The sequence below is a fragment of the Seriola lalandi genome, unplaced genomic scaffold (assembly GCF_002814215.2).
Source record: "Seriola lalandi dorsalis isolate HSWRI2012SDOR001 ecotype SW California unplaced genomic scaffold, Sedor1 jcf7180002054758, whole genome shotgun sequence".
NCBI classification, from domain to species: domain Eukaryota; kingdom Metazoa; phylum Chordata; class Actinopteri; order Carangiformes; family Carangidae; genus Seriola; species Seriola lalandi.
In genome coordinates, this window is record NW_019525311.1 from 67,328 (window position 1) to 86,008 (window position 18,681).

Consider the following 18,681-nt stretch of genomic DNA (forward strand, 5'->3'; position numbering starts at 1 on the left):
TTCACAGACAGTATATTCTGATGATACTTTTAATACTAATAATTATAAATAATATTAAAAACATCTTCAGTAAAGCAGGAGATCTGTCTTCTGTACGTACCAATGCCTCCACCACCATGTGGGGGAGCTCCATACCGGAAGGAGTCAATGTATGCCTTGATCTTCTCCAGATCTGTAGTAGCATAAAAAGAAATAGGTTTAATTGTAAAAAAAAAAAAAAAAAAAAAGAAATTGAAATTGAAATTGAAATTACTTTGCATTTTTAAAACAACAATCTAACCAATTTCCCAGAGTTGTAATTCCCACTGGTCACCAACAGAGGGAGACAAATCATATGTAAATCACTACCTGTACCTTAACAGAGCCATCTTTACACTTGCTCTTACCAATCTGGTGATGGATGGCCCTTTCAGTCAGCAGCTGAGCGTCGTGGATTCTCTGAGCTCCAGAGAGGATCTCCTCACCCCTCATGAACATGTCATAGGAGTTGGAGTATTTCTGATGAAAACAAGAAGAGACATCACCTGTGATATCAAGAATCAAGCTATCCACACACCTGTTAATGAAAGGAGGGGAAAAAAGACACTGACACACGAAACATAAAGACAGACTTGGACAGTTAAAAGGAGGGTTGCAAGTTGACGATGCTGCAGTGCGGATCGAGAGTAGACCAAATTGCTACAAAGTTCACAAACGAGTCGAGTTCCTCCACAGAGATTCTACAAAAACAACATATGCAACTAAAAAAGTATATAAGCAATTAAATAAGTAAACAAAAGTGTAATAAGCAAGTATACCCAGCAATCATAGGAGGCTCAAGAGTCTTTGGCAAGTCTAAAGCAGCTCTCTGACTATAATGCACAATGCACTAATTTACAAAACCTTACACACTTAACATAACATTTGATACTGCACATTTCTTATTATGTAGCCAACTGTGTGTATGAGTGGGTGAGAGACTTACAGGGTTGTTTGGATCAGGCATTGTGTAGAAGGGTCGAACAGCCAGTGGGTACTTATCCAGCACATAGAAGTCGGTATCATACTGAGAAAAATCAGTGTAGATTCAAACATTAGTCACATAACTGAGGATTAATAAATACATTCATGTTTCCCCTTTTGTTAATGAAGCAAAAAGCCTGTGTCATTAATTACTTAAACTTATCCCTTAGGGTTTCCGGTTGCTGTGGCGTTCTGCACTAAAAATGAAACTTCCACCATACTGCAGGATATGGAACATTTGATGTTACTGTCACTTTTGAAAGTTCTGTAAAATATGTCTATTTTTGCCAACACTGCTAAGGCAACATGAAATTGGCAATCCTAAATATTATGTTAAACTCCACCACATGCAGAATTCACTGTGGCTCAGAGGTCATGAACTGTAAATTAGATCGCCATGATTTTTTAGAGAACTCTGATGAAGTCAAACAGCTGATTGCAAACGTGGTGATTTTAATGTGTAACCCATCAAAGAATGATTTTTTACTACCAAACAAGTTTTATTTAACCTGCTTTTTCAGTCAGTGTCCAGTCAAGCAATATTCATATTTTTACACTCTGACATTAAATTAATGGAACACAACGGAACATACCTTTTCCTTGACAAGACGGCCGAGCAGCTTTTCATTGGGCGTGCTACAGAATAACAGAAAAAGGCATTCACTTGTATCCTTTAAATATGTCTTAATGTGTCACAGTGTTTACTTGTAACTTGTTTGCAACTGAATATGATAGTTATCTAGTGCTCTACAGGTCTATTTACACCAACAGAATCTATGTCTGTCCTAACTGTAGCATAAATAGTTCAACAGAACAAGAATGACTTGAATATTAAAATATTGCTGAATTATTGGTCTGATGTTTCACTTCCTCTCTTTAAACTCTAAATGTTAAAATGTGTTTCTGCTTTTATCACATCAAATCCTCTGACAAGATGAGGTGGAAGTGGGGGCACAGGGCTTCTGATGTATTCTGACCTGAGGTCATCCTCATCACCCATCTCCACCCCAGCCGCACGCAGCATGGCCACGGCCTCGATGTATTCCAGCCTCAGAGTGGGCTCCAGGAATTTGAAAGGCTCACTGGGGAACTGCTTATTCACTGTCTGGATCTCGGTCTGGAAGCTAATGCAGACAGGCACAGGCACAGACACACAGACACAGACACACACACACATTAAAATCTACTAACAAATATTCAGAATTCCTACCCACACAGGGTACATATTTGCCTTTGGTTGTTAACCTAACCAGGATCAAAGCCCACGCAGGTCAGTCATTTTGTAAAATAACACTTCAATATTTTAAAGGCCTTACAGGTTTGTACAGTGTTTAAATCTCAACTAAACATGCTCTCTAAACAGAGCAAAGCTAGTGAGCTAGTGGAGTTGGTAAAAATACTTAAATGCCCCTGAATCACAATATTACAATGTGACATGATACATGAACAGCATTTTTTTTTTTTTTTTACCAACATCTAACAATCAGTATTTTGATTTGTTTTGGTAACAACATGAGACAACTAACAGAGACCAAGTCATCTGTTGCTGAAACGTCAGTCAAATGCATATGCAAAATCAGTAAATACGTCAAGGAGAACTAGTCTGGAAAATAATAAGAACAAAGCCAAACAGTCCAACTGTCCTGAGAAAGAGGAACAATAGTCATAACTTGAAACTAATGACTGTAGTTTGGTGTGTGACCTAAGTTGACCCATTTCTGGAGCAGTGTTTCACACACTTAGTTGATCTGGTTTTCACAAGGGTTTTTTTTTTTTTCTGAGGTGGTAACAAAACTAAGGAGCATCTGTCTGTCCTTTGTGAAACATCTTATTGTTTTCTTCATAAATTATGTGGCATTTTAGCGTCACATCATGACATCAGCCAAATCTCCCTAAGTTTCATCTTCCATTCACACCAGCTGCTTACAAGACAAAAATCCAACAATAAAAGTACAGTTACTGAATCCACAGCATGTGAGCAAAGTAAGAATCAAATGAGGGAGAGAACAGAAGATTAACTTTTACGCCTTGTCCATGTTTTTTATTGAAGTGGTGTGGGTGCTATTTGAATGTGTATAATGGAGAGCAGAATTCTGTGCCATATATATATATATATATATATATATATATATATAAAATCAATGATTTAATTGCTAAGACTTTTTTTTGGAGGTCAGCTTTGACAACTCAGGACTTTACTGTAAGGGGAGCAGACCTCATCCTTGTGCTGCCTACAGTCAGCAATCACACAGTAGGTATAAAAAGGACATTAAAAAAACACAATAAGATTTAGGCAGCCTGTGTGAGAACTATTCTTCTGGATGTCATTATTTTCCAGTCAGTGCTACCATGATGATGAGAACAAAAAAATCTTTATAATACCCAAGTCTAAAACTACTGCCGTTTGCAGACATCTGAAGCCAGAAAAGCTGCAGGTTCCACACATAAGAAGAGTTACACCTACTCATGTTTTTATCCAGTCCAGTTTTAACAGCTCATTACAGGTGCTGCACTGATTCACACCACTAGGAGGCAATAAAGCCCCATCATTACATTTTCTTGTTGGCAGTTCACTAGTCAGACTGAGTGGAACTCACTGACTTTTTAACAGAGCACACAACAGTGTGTGACCACACTTAACCTCCTAAGACCCGAACTCTTGCATGGCGTGCATTTTTAATTTCTCTTTGCTATTTAGGCTGATTGGGAACTGAGAAAAATGATGTCCACATATGAGGACATTAGTTTTACATTTCTATTACTGAGTGGCAGTATAATATCCTCATCTGTGGTCACCAGGCCCTTGTTGATAAAAAGTTAGTATTGTGGTCTAGAGAACCCAAAATGTGAGGTCCACATATGTGGACGCCAGGTACTAGGAGGTTAAAATGGATTCAAGAGCTGAAAAATTTTACTAAGACATAAAACATTCCAACTTTTTGCCATCCATGAAATTTCCACATCAGGAGCTAATCCTGAGAAAATTCAGATCTTCTGTTGAGGAGGAGAACATACTTGGGACTCTATGGCATCTCACTTGCATCATGTTTTGGTGCAATCATCACCTGAGCCAAAAGATGTTTGAGTATAAGTTAAAACAAAAATGTCAGCCTATTAGTTTCGACCTTTAGCATATAAATCCTAATCTTACTTGTCTCTCAGACCCTTGAAGATCTGGACCATAGTGTCAGTGATGGAGTCAATCACTTCGTGGTAATGGTAGTTGAAGGCCAGTTCAATATCCAGACCCACAAACTCAGTCAAGTGACGGTGGGTGTTGGAATCCTCCGCCCTGAAAACTGAAATGATGTTGCAGATTTAGACATCAATGTCTAAAGAGAGTAAACGGAAAGGCGAGGAGAAATGGCAGGTTTCAACACATCTTTTAATTAAATGGTCTTAAATTCAGTGTCATTGTATGATGAGCACACTGAATCCCTAAATCCAGGTCACAAAGCTGGAGTACACTATGAAGGGTCTTTTCCAACGCTCCTTCATGAAGGTGATGTGTCACCATGCTAATTTGTGCTTAATTCACAAGTATTTTGTCTACAAGAAACACTTTTCTAGTAATGCTGTTGTGATTATCTTACTGCAACGACTTTCATCTTCTCTTTCACTCCTTTGTATCATTGATTGTAAATCATAACTTTCTGTGATGAGTCCTATAAACTAAATCAGTACTGATTACCTTTCTGAGGATGATTAAGATATCACAACTGATGATGGTTTGCAGGTACTTGTCTGGTGTATTAATGTCATGACTGCTACATATAATTACCCAGAGCCATGTGTAACAGTGGTGCATAAGGATGTTTCCCCTGTCGATGTTGGAGAGCCTTACTAATGTCAAACTGTGCAGCTTTCTGTTTTTTACCATTTACAGGAGCACGGACTGTGGGCTGGGGCATGCAATTGGTTGATTAAATGTGTGTCCACATGTAGCTGAATGGAGTGGAAATCAGGCACATGCACACAATTTCACAATGACTCAGATTTATAGAACAGATCCATACATATGTGTGGCTTTATAAATATGATATTTCTGCTTCTGTAATCACACAGAATTTTATGCATCCAACTCCTGCATACATTTACTAAATCAACCAATAAAAAAGAAAACAGTACCAAACATAGTGAACATAACATCCGCTCCTCAGTGCTGAAGACAAGCCTTTTGTTTACATCTGTTTGTTGCCTGGTGAACCTCTTTAGCCGTTCTTAGATAGTGGCACTATATTATATATATTTATGCATATTGTTATGTCAGATATTGTGTTTATTCAATCAAATGGTGGCAGTGTTTTCCCACCAAAAGAGCTGCAGATTCTGTTAAATCCAGAACAGCATCATAAAGTCTTTTACAAGTCCCAGTGTGTCACTAACACACTAATCCCACAGTAGCTCTGACCACAGTGAAAGATACACAGGGAGGTCTGTCAAAGTTTAATAATCTAAATGCATTTAGCCATTTGCCATAAGTGAATGAAAACATGGTTGGAGACATGAAATATGTGATGGACATTCTTACCTGGTCCCACACAGAAGACTTTGTCAAAGTCAGCACAGATGCACATCTGCTTGTAGAGCTGAGGAGACTGCGCCAGGTAGGCGCTGGTTTTAAAGTAAGACACTGTGAAGACATTTGCTCCCCCTTCACTGGCAGCTAGAAGTGGAAAAAGGCAACTTTTAGATATGAAATGAGATTCTTACTGCCCCACAGCACAAAATGACCATTAACTGCTGGGGCTGATAGAGTTTCTGATAAGTACACTGGACACAGTAGTGACCGCTTCAAAAGGAAAGTCAAGTTTCTCACTTCAAACTTATACCACCCCAATCATGATGATAATATCAGCTTTTCACTAAAAGTTTAATCTTACAATAATTTCTCTCTCTTTTACAAAATGAGGATGTCTCAGGTCAGCAGCTTTGAGCAAACAGAAATTGTGACACACTTTGTGAATCCAAACTATTGGATGCTGAAAAACGTCATAAAAAAAAAAACCTCAATCAATAAGAACATCACATACAGTTGCCTGGCATGTGTTCCAAAACAAACAAACACAGGTTTCAGAATTATATAACATAAGCTAGACTTACATAACACATTTACTGTTCCCTTTTTTTCACAGACGTCAGAGGGCACTATCTAATATTCTCATGTCGTCAAAAATAGGGTGGGGGTTTGCACGGCACAAACTGTATTTGCTATGGGTGTTGACAGGCAGGAAGATGTGGTTTTTGCAAAAGTACACTGAGTTGACTTACAGGTGCCGCCAAATAAAAGAGCGGCAGTTTTGAATTTAGATCTGCCAGGATTGGTTAATATCATTGGCTCTTTAAGAAAAGAGGAAGTGAAAGTTTCCACAGGTTTCGCCACATTTCAAATCTGAGAAGCACGTGGGAGGCTTGAGGGCTGGGGATCAGTGTACTATAGTAATTTGTTGTGAGACAAACAGAATCTTTATCCATTATGACTCCAGATTACATTAAAGTTCTCTTCCCATTTACTAATGTCCAGCAGTCATTATCAACAATATGCACTTCTACGGGCGTTCTCTCTAGATTTTAGACAAGAAATTAATTTCATCTGAGGAATAGAAAAGTTGAACTGGTCCATGCAGAATCCAAAGTCTCCTCTCACACCTGATGTTGAGAAAAGGGTTCAAGGATGAGAGAGCTGCCACGCAGCGAAATCTTCTGAATGTTGGTGAGAAGATTTTTGTTTAAATCCCAAGTTTTTTTTTTTTTTTGTAGCCTTCCATTCTTTCAGTGATGTGGGATAAAGCCTTTTGGGACCAAGCTTAAGGAAGGCCTCCCCTGTCAAATGAGAAGGGCATTGTGTGGAAATGTGAGAGTTGATCGATGTATCAAAATTCCCCATGGGCTGGATTACAATCCTGATTGGTCTGAAACAATAAAACTCTGTCTAATACCTTCTTGTCTGTTATTTTACTTGAACAAAAATATTTTAGACCGTGTTGTGGTTCGGAAACTTTTTGTGAGCTTCAGCTGAACTCTGAGTTTGGTTCCTAATTTTAATTGCTGTCTTAAAAAAAAAAAAAGTTGACAACCCAAAGAGGAAGTTAACCTTACAACTGTCACACGATGACTCAGGAGACACCTGTGGGTGGTAATATTGAAACAAGTGTGAATCAACATACATCTAATTGAAAATGATTCAGGGTGTTAGTCTTAGTTTTCCCATGAGGCAGGATGTGTGACAGAGAGTGTGTTCGCACCTGATATGATTTTAGGGGTCTGAATCTCCACAAAGCCCTTTTTGGTGAGGGTGTCTCTGAAGAGCTGGCACACTCCTGACTGCAGCCGGAAGATGGCCTGGCTGGTGGTCGTCTGGAACAAAAAAAAACAGCCACAAACACAGGAGGTATGACCACACTTAGAATGATTCGTTTGATTTATTACACAATCGTAACAGATGTGTGAAAAACAAGACTGCCAAATTCTGCTACTTCTCTCAACATGAAGGGTGACACATTTATTTGCGGGCAAGGGCAAGACATGCATTCAAACCCAGCAAGAGCCCCAGGAACTTTAAACCATTGTTACAAATGTAAATACAGAAATCAAGGTGGGGAGTAGAACTGGTCTTAGTAAACCAGGAGTTAACTGTAAAACCTAAGCCCCAAAATCCCCCAAAGCTGCATCAGTTAGGCGATAGAGCATGAGAAAATGTGAGAGAACACTCCCTTAAAATCCACTGACTCATCTCAAATGACCACAAGATTTCTATAAATGATCTTTACTGGCTCTCAACTCCTGTTATTATACATCTTCATGAAGACAGGCCCCTGTCCTTTCAGGATGCTCAGGTCTGTGTTAATTAAAAGGTTTCATTTCTTCTTCTTTCCCCATCTCTTATGCCTGTCCAGTCCTGAATATGCTTTGTGTGACTGACAGTTGGCAGAATGGAAAGGTGATAATGTCTAAATACCAGCAAGCTCATTAATCTGTAGACAATGCCTCAGGGCTGTCTGGCAGAACCTTTCCCTCATTTCCAATCTGAACACTTCGGTACTTCATAATGCAAAATGAAGAAGTGAAGAAAAACACTAAACTTTCCAGATACAAAGCACGTTTATCAAAACCTTTAAAAGGGTAGTGAACCAAATAAACAACTCAACCCCCACACCACCTATGACTCACACATGTCATGTGTCATATATTGGGCTGTACCACATGTTACACCTGGGAAAACTGACCTAAAACAAGGCTGAACAAGAACACATTCAAAATTTAGTAAGCATTTCCTGTTTACAGCAAGTCTGTAGTGAGTAGGTGCAAAGGAGGGAGGGTAGTCATTAGGATCTCCTGAAACTGACAGTTTTTTTCTTATGGTGACCTCATGGTGTGAAGCCTCAAAAAAAAAAGAAAATATCAACCTGAATCTGATGTACCTTTCAGTGGCAAACAGTCCTGGTTTGAAACCCAACTGTGGTGACGATTCACCACAGGCAGGTTTCAAAGCATAATTTTAAGTAACTCCAGCAAGATTTGTGATTAGATCCTCTGTCCTTGGCAAGGCTTCTCTGCATTTGTTTAATGTATTATAAGCCAGTAACATATGGGTACATACAGGTAACATGGCGGCATTATGGCAGAACTTCAGACAAGTGTCAAATTTCTCCTTTTCACGAGAATAAGTGAAATACAACAAAATTAATTAGAGCTGAAATGATATAATAAGTTGAAAATAAATTAGAAAGTATTTTAATAATAAATAACTGTTTCAGTTGAACTAATTACTTACTGGCAAAATTCCAAATATTCACCTGTTCAAGCTTATAGAGTGTGAAGATTTTTTGCTTTTTTCCTTACATGATAGTAAACTGAATATCTTTATGTTCTGGACAAGTCACTTGAAGACGTCACACCTTGGGCTGCAGAGAATTGTGATGAGCATTTTTCACAGCTCTCTGGTGTTTAAGGGACCAAACAATTAAATAGCTAATCAAGAAAATAAACAGCAGATTGATCAATACAAGTAACGACAAGTAACACAAATGAACGTTAGTTCAGCCCTAAAATGAACATATGGTAAATAAACTGATGGTACTGATTGTCATATGCAACACCACGTAGCCAGGCAGGATTACCGTCCAAAGATCGTCTGACTGTGAGTCCAGCTGTCTTATGCAAACTAAATTAAAATGAACACAAGTAAACGTTTCCACTGTAATTTAGTGTGAATCCCTTTATGTTTAAGGATGGTCAAGTTCCAGGGGGAGTTCCATAGGAACTACATTGTTATTGGTTAGTTTTATGGTTCCCTTTTGGAGTGTCTCTTTGCCAGTGTGGGAACCACTTTATAGCTTCACTGAGCTCTCAAGTGTAAAACTGATGACAGACTCGAGTCCGTGAGCTCAAAGTGCACAGTGTTACAAAAACAGGTGTTGTTGCGAGGCTCGTGAGCTACACAGCTCTGTGCTGTGGTGGTAGTGCCTTCCTGCCTGTCGCATCAGCCACGCAGGAGGCACAGATCAAAACAACAAGACACTCGTGCAGCTCGTGTCTTCTGTTGCTCGTATAGTCTTCGCATGTCTCCCACACAGCACAAGACAGATAGCATCGGTACATTCACTCACAGACTATCTCTTCTCACTTTAGAGGTTTAGTGATTTCATTGCATTCAAAGTGCTTTTAGTATCTTATGTTGTCTGCTTTCTTTTAATGTAAAAAATATTACATTTGTCCTCTAATTATTTGACCTTTTTTGTTTTCACTGTAAATACAATTCAAACTGTATTGTATAGAAGGTGCAACTTAAGTCTCCTATATTACTAGATAAAATGTAAGAGACTCAGTTGTTACTCTGACATTTCTAAAATGTTAAACAGATTAATAAAACTAACCACTGTAATAGATTGAATAGTGATTGAAAGGCTAACTTAAACAGGTGCTGCTTCAAATATCTAAACTAATAGCTTTTGTCATCTCACCAGAAAACTTCACAAGCCTCTAATGTGAAGACGCCACTTGTGAGATCAAGGAAAATACTCTGCAGGCCTTGTCACATTTTCAGGGTTTTTTTCCCCTTGTTTTTCCTCAGCTCTGTTAACAACTTACCCTGAGATCAATCACCCGGTTGTCCAGCTTGGTGTCCTGGTTGACTGTGGCTCTGCCTTCCTGAGGGCAAACAGAAACATTATCACATCACCAAAAACCATCCAAATATGAAATATTCAGCAGTGCAACTGCTCTGTGCTGTTGTGGTCAGTGATGTGTAAACACTTTTTTAGAGGATTTTCAAACCTCATACTGAATAAGATTTGGGTAAACATGCGGTACGATATGAAATTTTTAGCATAAAAATCTCAGTTCAAGTATCAGCTAAACACAAGGCTATCATCTGACAAAACCAAAAACCAAAACCAAATCCACGTTATTTTTTCCTAATCCTATTAAAAACACTGAGCACTGTGCAACTACCAAGCTCTATCAGCGTAAACACCTGCAAAAAACATACAGTTGCTTTGTTACATGCAGCAGATATTACAGGGTCAACTCCAAAAAAAAGACATCTGCAATCCGGGACAAAAATGCAATAATAGAGAAAAGGACAAAAAAAAAAAACAACAACAAATGAAAAAGTAAATGTTTCATCACAGGAGGAACCACTGCTTCCAGGGTCATGAATGTCAGGCTTCCTCATAGGACCCACTGGGGTTTGAGCTAATAGCTTGTGTAGCCACATCCTGCTCCACACAGCAGCCACCCAGAGTGACAAAAGGTTAGACAGGCGGACAGACAGACAGGGCTGTTAAGGCCTGTGTCTCTTGGGAAGACAGGTGCTGTAACAAGTGTGTGACTGGTATGTTGATTCCCTGCAGAAAACACCTGGGATAATGATACAGCTGCATATATTGACTTACTGGATAAACAAACGGGCTCTCAGCCGTCTCTTGTATGGCGACACCCATATATTGATTTTGTCATTATAATAAAAACACTGGGCAGTCTACAGCTACAGAATAACAACAGCTGTTGATGTGTGGCATTTATTGCATCCATTAAAATAATGCAGATTCCAAATATAATCAATGTAATCGCTATAAAACATTGTTCAATTATCACTGAACAAATGATAATTGCAGCTTAATAACTCCAAAATACCAGCTATCACCATTACAGATGCAGTATTTCACAAATGAGCATGGCAGACGCTGGCAGCAACATTTTTAATGCTTCTCTGATCATAATTTAGAGGCATGGCAACATTTCAGAACCCCTCCCAAAAATGTTCAGAAACTTCTGCACTATGTATTTCAGCAGGACAGTGCTGCAGGAACAGAACTAAATAAATCATCCAAGTAAATTAATCTATTTAGTGTGAGCACTGCAGTGGCTATTTGTGCTGCCTAATGATTATTTAATGGTTATGCAGTTTTGGTGAAAATATGCTGTGTATCTTTTAGGCAAAACAGTTACGATAGTGAAATTTTAAAAAACTGAACTAAAAAAAAAACAACAATAATCTTTCTTGAATTGATAACCAATCAAACTGACCTGCTGTTGAGCCAGTGACTGACACCCCAAGACTTCAGCTTCAGAGCTTAATAATCACTAATAACCTCCTAAATTGTAGGCGGGAAAATAATGGCTTCTTAAATGCATCACGATTCTCTCAAATGATTCAGCGTCGATGCACAAATCTCTTTAATTGGAATTGAGAGGGCTCCCTAAACCCTGGCTGCCAGCTCTTATAAACACTGTGTGATGAAATCACATTTTCAGGCAGAGGGTCGAGTAAAACGAGGTTATTTTACTCTCTCAATGTGATGTTAATCAGTGCGAGCCATTCTGCTCTTGATCTTGTTTAATTTATCCAGGTTTAATTATCCTTGACTGTGCCAAAAACATGGTTACCTATTTTCGTTACCGACAACATCTTCCGTCTGTAAAGTTAATTCACTGCTTGGCTATGCTATATTTTTGCTTTTGATATAAAGTAATCAAATATACTGGCGCTTGATAGTTAATTATGCTGTTGCCATTGTATAGTCAGACCAAACCTTTCCATGCACGTCATGAGAGTAAACTGTCACTGACAGTCAGTTCCTCTTTCTCACACTGAGAATTTTCTAAATTAAAGCAGTGTCTGGAGCAGAGTCTACAGCTGTGTTTTTTTTCCTGGCTGAGACAGAGCTGTCTTATTGGCATTACAAGCGGATTCTAATCACCTGACGGTAAAAAGTTTCACATTATGAATGTACTGCACACGGAGGTTCATGGTATTCCAGTTGCCTAAATTGTTGGTGGGTGGATGTTCTCTTTTTCAGCTAAAACACAAAACTTAGAGAACATGAGGCAACATTTTTAATGAAATGTTGCCATGTCATGGTGGATCCTTAAGAGGATTTCAATCACCTACGCAATGCCACTGAAGTGTCCTACTGTGAACTGTAGTGTGTTGCTTCATTGAAACAAATGAAGATTAGCCTTGGGTTTCGAAAATATTTCACACTAGTAGGCACAGTGGAAAAAAGATGGCACTGGGGTGTCTCCACCAGTGAGGATCATGGGTGAAGTATGCTCTCCATGCCCCCTTCTCCATCCCTACATTCATCCTCACCTCTTCCCCTTCTCCATCAGGCCTGACAGCATCCTCCAGCTGCAAGGGGAGACGAGGCTCTGCCTGGCTGATGACGAAAATCTGCGAAGAAGAAAAAGACAGAGTTCTAAAACACAGATGACGAAAGACCAATAACGTTTTCTGACAATGGAAAGTACCCACACTCCACATACTGACTAAAAGTGAAAAAAGTGACAGCCTCATCTGTTAAAACCTCATCTGTGTGAAAGTGACTCACTGTGTGTTAAAACTACTGTGTTTCTGTCCTGCGAACAATCATGTACAGGTTTCGAGCGCAGACCTGAAAACCGACAGAACTTAACTGAAACCACTGAGCATCGAAATAAATCTCAACAGTTAAGTCTGTGACCTTTTTCTTTCCTTCGCGACCACGTTACACTTTTTGAATTCAGTACATCAAGCGCAACTATTATGGTGCATCAATCACAAAATAAACCCACATGTAGGGCTGTGATGATATCAGATTTTCACTACATGATTATCGTGGCCAAAATTATTATTGTGATATCTAGAGAAAATTTTAAATACTAATAATAATAATAATAATAACAATAATAGTGTCAGTCAAATTAATCTTGAATTTATTTAATTAATGTTGTGAGTTCTGTCTCTTTATTGGCAAACGAGTGTAGGAGCTGAAGAGAATCTGTAACCATAACTGTGCAAATGTGTATAAAAAGAACAATTACACTTCATGGATGGTGAAAATACAACCAGATGAACTGATGGACAAAAAATCCACAAGGCCTAACATCTGCCATCATAATGTTATATGTGTATTAAGATAAGAGTGTTGCAGCAGCAGAGTGGACAGTACAAAGAAAAGAAGAACTGCAAAATGTCAATATAAAATACTTAAAAACAAGATAAATAGTACATAATAATGCAGTATCTACATTTAGATATTTAAATATTGTTGTTTATTATTGCAGATGAGTTGTCAGTCTTGTGTCTTGGTGTCTGTGTTCTACTGAGTGCAGTGTTTGTTATTCAGTCGGACAGCAGCAAGAATTATTAATGCAATATCAATTATGAATTCTTTTAATATCACGGTTATCGTCAATGCGTCAACATCAGTATATTGCAACTCCCTCATACATATGTAATGTTTTGTAGTAAAAATACTGATGATCATACACTGTGTCGAGTGAAAAAGAGTTAAATGCTGAGTGCATTAACGTGTGTTGGTGTTTACATGACGCCTGTGGAGTTCCTATATGAAGAGATGTGAACAGATACCTGCTGCCTGAAGGATGTGATCGCTTGCAGGCAGAATGTCTAGATTTGAGTTTTTATTTAGATGTAGAGGAGTACTGCGCTGCATAAAAACAGACTGTATCATCCGCTCTGTGTTCACATGCATTGATGACTGCAGTGAAACCTGCCCACCCTCTCAATGTGGAGCTCCACGTCCTGCTGGGAGCAGCTCTCGATCTTCTGCTCCACTTTCCTCACCGACGCCTCCACGTCCACGATGCTTTCCTTGGTAATGCTGGTGGAGACAGTTGGGAGGGTGGAGGGTAAACAACAGATAGCACTTAGAAAACAAACTCCTCTGTGTGGGAGGCGAACTGCATGAGAACAATATTTCCATTAAACTGTAACGGATGCTTGTAGACATGCATTTCTATTCTTCATGGTTGTGATATATGTGGTGCAGCGTGGGACATGGGTGAGTGATTTTTTTTTTCCACTTTTTACGACTGCAAATATACGACTGCTGCTCTGACATTTACTAACTCGGGGAGAGAGGGGCAAGTTGAGATACCACAAGAGTGTCATAACAAAACCCTTCATAACAAAACCCCTTACCCCCCCCCCCTTCTCTGCTCAACAGTGTCAACAATGTTTTGCTTTCACAAAAATCACTGCATCTGGTACAGAGATTGATTAAGTGGAATCACGCTGCTTCTGAGGAGTATGTAGGCCCAACCTGACCCAACCATCTATCATACCTGCAGGAATTATAGCAGATGATAGGATACATTATGGTACACTACATAATCACACAGTTCAAGCACAGTTTTTTTTTTTACAACTTTCAATTACTTTCAATAATTTCCCTTAATAATTGTACATTAGTCACCCAGGAGAAGTAGTAAATAAACAGAAGCAGGTGATTAAGAGAAAGGTAGTGAAGTTTTGACACGACTGATTAGCATCTTGTTGCAAAAGGGTTGCAGCTTATACCGTAGTGTGAACTCATGGGAAGTACCCAGCTCTGCCACAATAACAGTTTGATATTGAAAGCAGGGCTACAAATTCCCCTATCAACTCAAAGTAAACTACAGCATGTAAGGAGAACCTTTTTTTAATTTTGTTACTATGGGGTTTCAAAAAAAGACACAATCTCCCTACGCAGGCTCCTCACTGAAACTCCTAGTATCATAAGAGACGTGTGGAACAGCACTGATCATCATGCAGCGCAAGGCCAGATGGGAAACCCGCTGAAATCCTTCATTCCTCCTCATTAAAAAGTAGTAATGAGGGACTGAACACTAGGGTACTGCTATCCCTTCAGCCCCACGACAGCTGCCGCCATAGTCCTTCCCCTCTAGTAGGAGATCAGTTAGACAAATAAATCCCCACATTAATAACTTCCGCTGCAGGACCCAGAGGCTGGTGACAACACATTCAGCACACACACGGAGGGAAACAGACTGATTAACTCAAGACTGAGATTTGACAATATCATGTGGAGATGAAAAATTCATCTCAGATAGAAAAATGGAGAGAGAATCTGTGTTTTTAATTTGGGTCCAGTACTGCCTGGATTTGGTACAAAAAGGAGAAAAGATGTGAATTAAGTAATGGCAGGATTTCTAGAGATACTATTGTAACTTTGGTTATCATACTTTGGGTTCAACAAAACACATGGACGCTACCTTCCAGCTGCTGATGTATCACAAAAGCTGACTGGTATGTATGCAGTGGTAGAACTGTTACTCTCACTGACTCGTGAGGGTCTCACAAACACCACCCTGACTGAATCAGGCTACTCAAAACTGAAGTGAACCTACAAGCGTCACAGTATACACATTATTATTGTTATACACAGTTCTCTTCCTCTCAACTCTCAGCATACCTAAGGTACTTGAGTCTGAAGATCACTTAATTAAATTGTGCGAGTGAGAGGAGGACGTCTTGGACATTCAATATGCGAAAGGAGACTTCCTCAGCAATGTCATCACTGCCCTCCACATGATTATGAGAGGATTTACTTGTAATCCAGGGTCTTACTCAGCTTGTCAATCATCACACCCAAGCGTGTGAAATTAGACCAAGGCTAGAAAGCCACAGAAACTCATAGTGTAACCTGTTATTAGATATTTCAATATAAAGAAAATGACATTTTGATCCCAAGAGCAATCTTCAGAAAGTCACCTGATGAATCGTTACGCTGCAGTGTGACTATGCTATTTTTGACTTTTGACACAAGACCATGTTGTCGTGGAAAACCATGTCATCACTTTCACTTGCTCCGCTGTCAGGTGGAAACGTATGGCACAACCATCTAACTGCCCAACCACAATATTGCAGAACCAAATTGAGGAACTACTGCACATAAAAGAAATCATCTGACCGTTACAAAAACATATTGAAACGTAACTGTTGTCCAAAACGTGGAAAAACTTTCTCCTCTGTGACATAAAGTCAACTTTTTTACAATATCAAACAAAAGAATTTGAAAGCACTGTTCCTTTATCGCCTGTGTTCAGTGCCTTTTCTGAAACTACAAAGCGCTGCAGGAAAAGAGTAAATGAATCTTAATGACAGCTGGGAGCCGGTCAGCTGAGTGGCTGAGAGGAACTAGGGCACGGTCAGGGGATTTTGACACTACTGACAAAGTGGGGTCAGTGTGGTCAGCCAGCAGAGGTCAAGACTCAAGTCGGAGCGGCAGTGACCTTGCCCTCATTAGAAAAACAAACTTATGTCTGAGTTAAGTTTCCTGTAAAGCTGAATATACCACAACAACCTGCCAAGAGGATCCTAGGGTCTCATTTATGAAACACACGTACAATGAATGGAAGTGAAATGGTAATTTATGCACATTTGGACGTTCATCAAACATTTAGTAGCTCCGACTGTTTACATACGGCTCAGGCAGGTGTGTACATAAACGGTCATTCGTTATTTACTTCTCTCATTAAGTCTGTACTGTCTGTACTGAATGGTTGCTTATATTTACTCAAAGTACAACATGAAATAAATATTTACTCTGATACTTATTGTAGATGCTATCTAATATAATAACTGTTTTTAAATTCTGTAAAGCAGACTGTTCTGCAGATAGTATTCTGCTGGTCCTAATTGATCCGAGGGAGTGAGAAGCCAGAGAGAGACACTCGCCCTCTGGTCTACGTCTTCAGTGATGTGTTCTTTAGTTAAGAGTTTTAATTAAACTGATTTCTTTCAAATCTTGTAAGCTTATATGGGAGGCTGAAAGAGCAGACACTAGTTCTGTCTTCAGTCTTGACGGCAGCTTTTCGTGAGCCTGTAAATCTATAATCGCTGCTTCTTAATACTGGGCTTGCTTTAAACAGTATTAAGTAACACTACGGTCTCTGCATTGCTTTAGTTCTGTATAATCCAGCGTAATAACTGCCATTTAGGTTTGCCAGATTGCAGTTATGGGTGTTGCTCTTTGTCTAATTTAGCAATAACTGAGGAGGAGCCAGTTAAGTAATTCATGATCACCTTCCCCATTTACAAATATTCTGAATTTATCAAATAATGGGAGTAGTGGAAAACAGTAATTTACTACAACACTGTATACTCTAGTAAATCACTGGAATTACACTGTGAATGTGTCATGTGGGTTTAAAGTTCAAATTTTGAATTATTACACAAATTAGCTCCCTTGTGAACCACGCCAACCTAAGGCAGTGTTATTATCACCCTTTAGGTGGTAGCCCTTTTCAGTAAAGTGCATATCCGCTGATAATTGTGTTCGCTCATACACTACCAGTAATGAGCTACAATTTAGCTGCTGAGATGACTAATGGTGCTTGGCTCTTAAGCATTTCTTCCTCGTCTGATCCAAGCTGCTGTATCTGCCATCTCGACAGGAACCGCTCCATTAAAACACTGCTGTATCCCGCCCTGTTAACAGCCAGCTTTTGTCGTCAAGTGAAAAATGATTGATCCCCCCCCCCCCCCCCCCCCCCCCCCCCATCCACCTCACTCAGAATGTGTGAAAATGGATCGGCGGACGATTAGCGTCCAGGAGTTTCCCACCATTGTTTTTTGCCCCCTCTGACAGGAAGAGCAGTTTCGGTACTCACTTTGCAGCAAACTTGACCATCTGCTTGCTGGCACGATCTCCCACCGCAACTAGTGCCTGCACGTTGAACTGCTGTTGACGCAGGACCAAGAAGCATTGCTTCCCTGAAAACAAAAACAACAAAAGTAGATAGTGCCGGGGTGTTAAGACCTCATTCAAGCAAGCTTAACAGGCTTGTCACGATAAAAGTTTGGGTGCTTACTCTGAAGCAATGTAAGTTTGTGCAGTCAAAAGGGATAAGTGTTAGTCAGGATGTAGAGGGTATCCCTCAGCTGTAAGGATTCTTGTCATCTACAGGTAAAGTGTCAAACATTTGTGAACGGAGTGCTGTCTTTGATGATCACCATGTGGAGAAAAGATGATTGCTACCTTCCTAACAAACACTCTCTCACACACACACACACACACACACACACACACACACACGAACAGTGCAAATACGTTAGCTAACTAGTAGACAATCAGACCACCCAGGTACTTTGATGTTTGCTGCTTGAGAAAAGGGGTGGGGGGGTGGTGGGGATAACAGTGGTGCCAGAATCCCACCAACAGATACACCTCATCTCAGACAAAATCAGGATGTTATTCTGCTCACACGGACATCCTTACAGCGAGCAGAGAGAATGAAGACATGAGTGGAGGGGAAGTGACTCTTAACTGTGGAAGTTATCGTGAAAGGAAATGGCTTAAAGATCATCATTGAGACCTTAGTTTATTTGTAATCAAAGATTTAGCACGCCAGGGAAAAGGCTTGATCTTTCATACAGAGATGTAATAA

General features: G+C 39.6%; 1 protein-coding gene across 1 annotated transcript in view; it reads right to left on the minus strand.

The window, feature by feature from the left end:
- Positions 1 to 18,681, minus strand: part of dars1 (aspartyl-tRNA synthetase 1) — a 28,527-nt gene that overhangs the window by 666 nt on the left and 9,180 nt on the right. The window contains exons 6-17 of the mRNA XM_023424888.2: positions 17,905 to 18,007; positions 14,009 to 14,111; positions 12,599 to 12,679; positions 10,093 to 10,152; positions 7,248 to 7,359; positions 5,534 to 5,668; positions 4,154 to 4,301; positions 1,980 to 2,126; positions 1,596 to 1,638; positions 965 to 1,045; positions 387 to 498; positions 101 to 172 (exon numbers count right to left, since the gene is read on the minus strand). Of these exons, the coding sequence (XP_023280656.1) occupies positions 101 to 172; positions 387 to 498; positions 965 to 1,045; positions 1,596 to 1,638; positions 1,980 to 2,126; positions 4,154 to 4,301; positions 5,534 to 5,668; positions 7,248 to 7,359; positions 10,093 to 10,152; positions 12,599 to 12,679; positions 14,009 to 14,111; positions 17,905 to 18,007 (1,197 nt within the window). The remainder of the gene's footprint in view (positions 1 to 100; positions 173 to 386; positions 499 to 964; positions 1,046 to 1,595; positions 1,639 to 1,979; positions 2,127 to 4,153; positions 4,302 to 5,533; positions 5,669 to 7,247; positions 7,360 to 10,092; positions 10,153 to 12,598; positions 12,680 to 14,008; positions 14,112 to 17,904; positions 18,008 to 18,681) is intronic.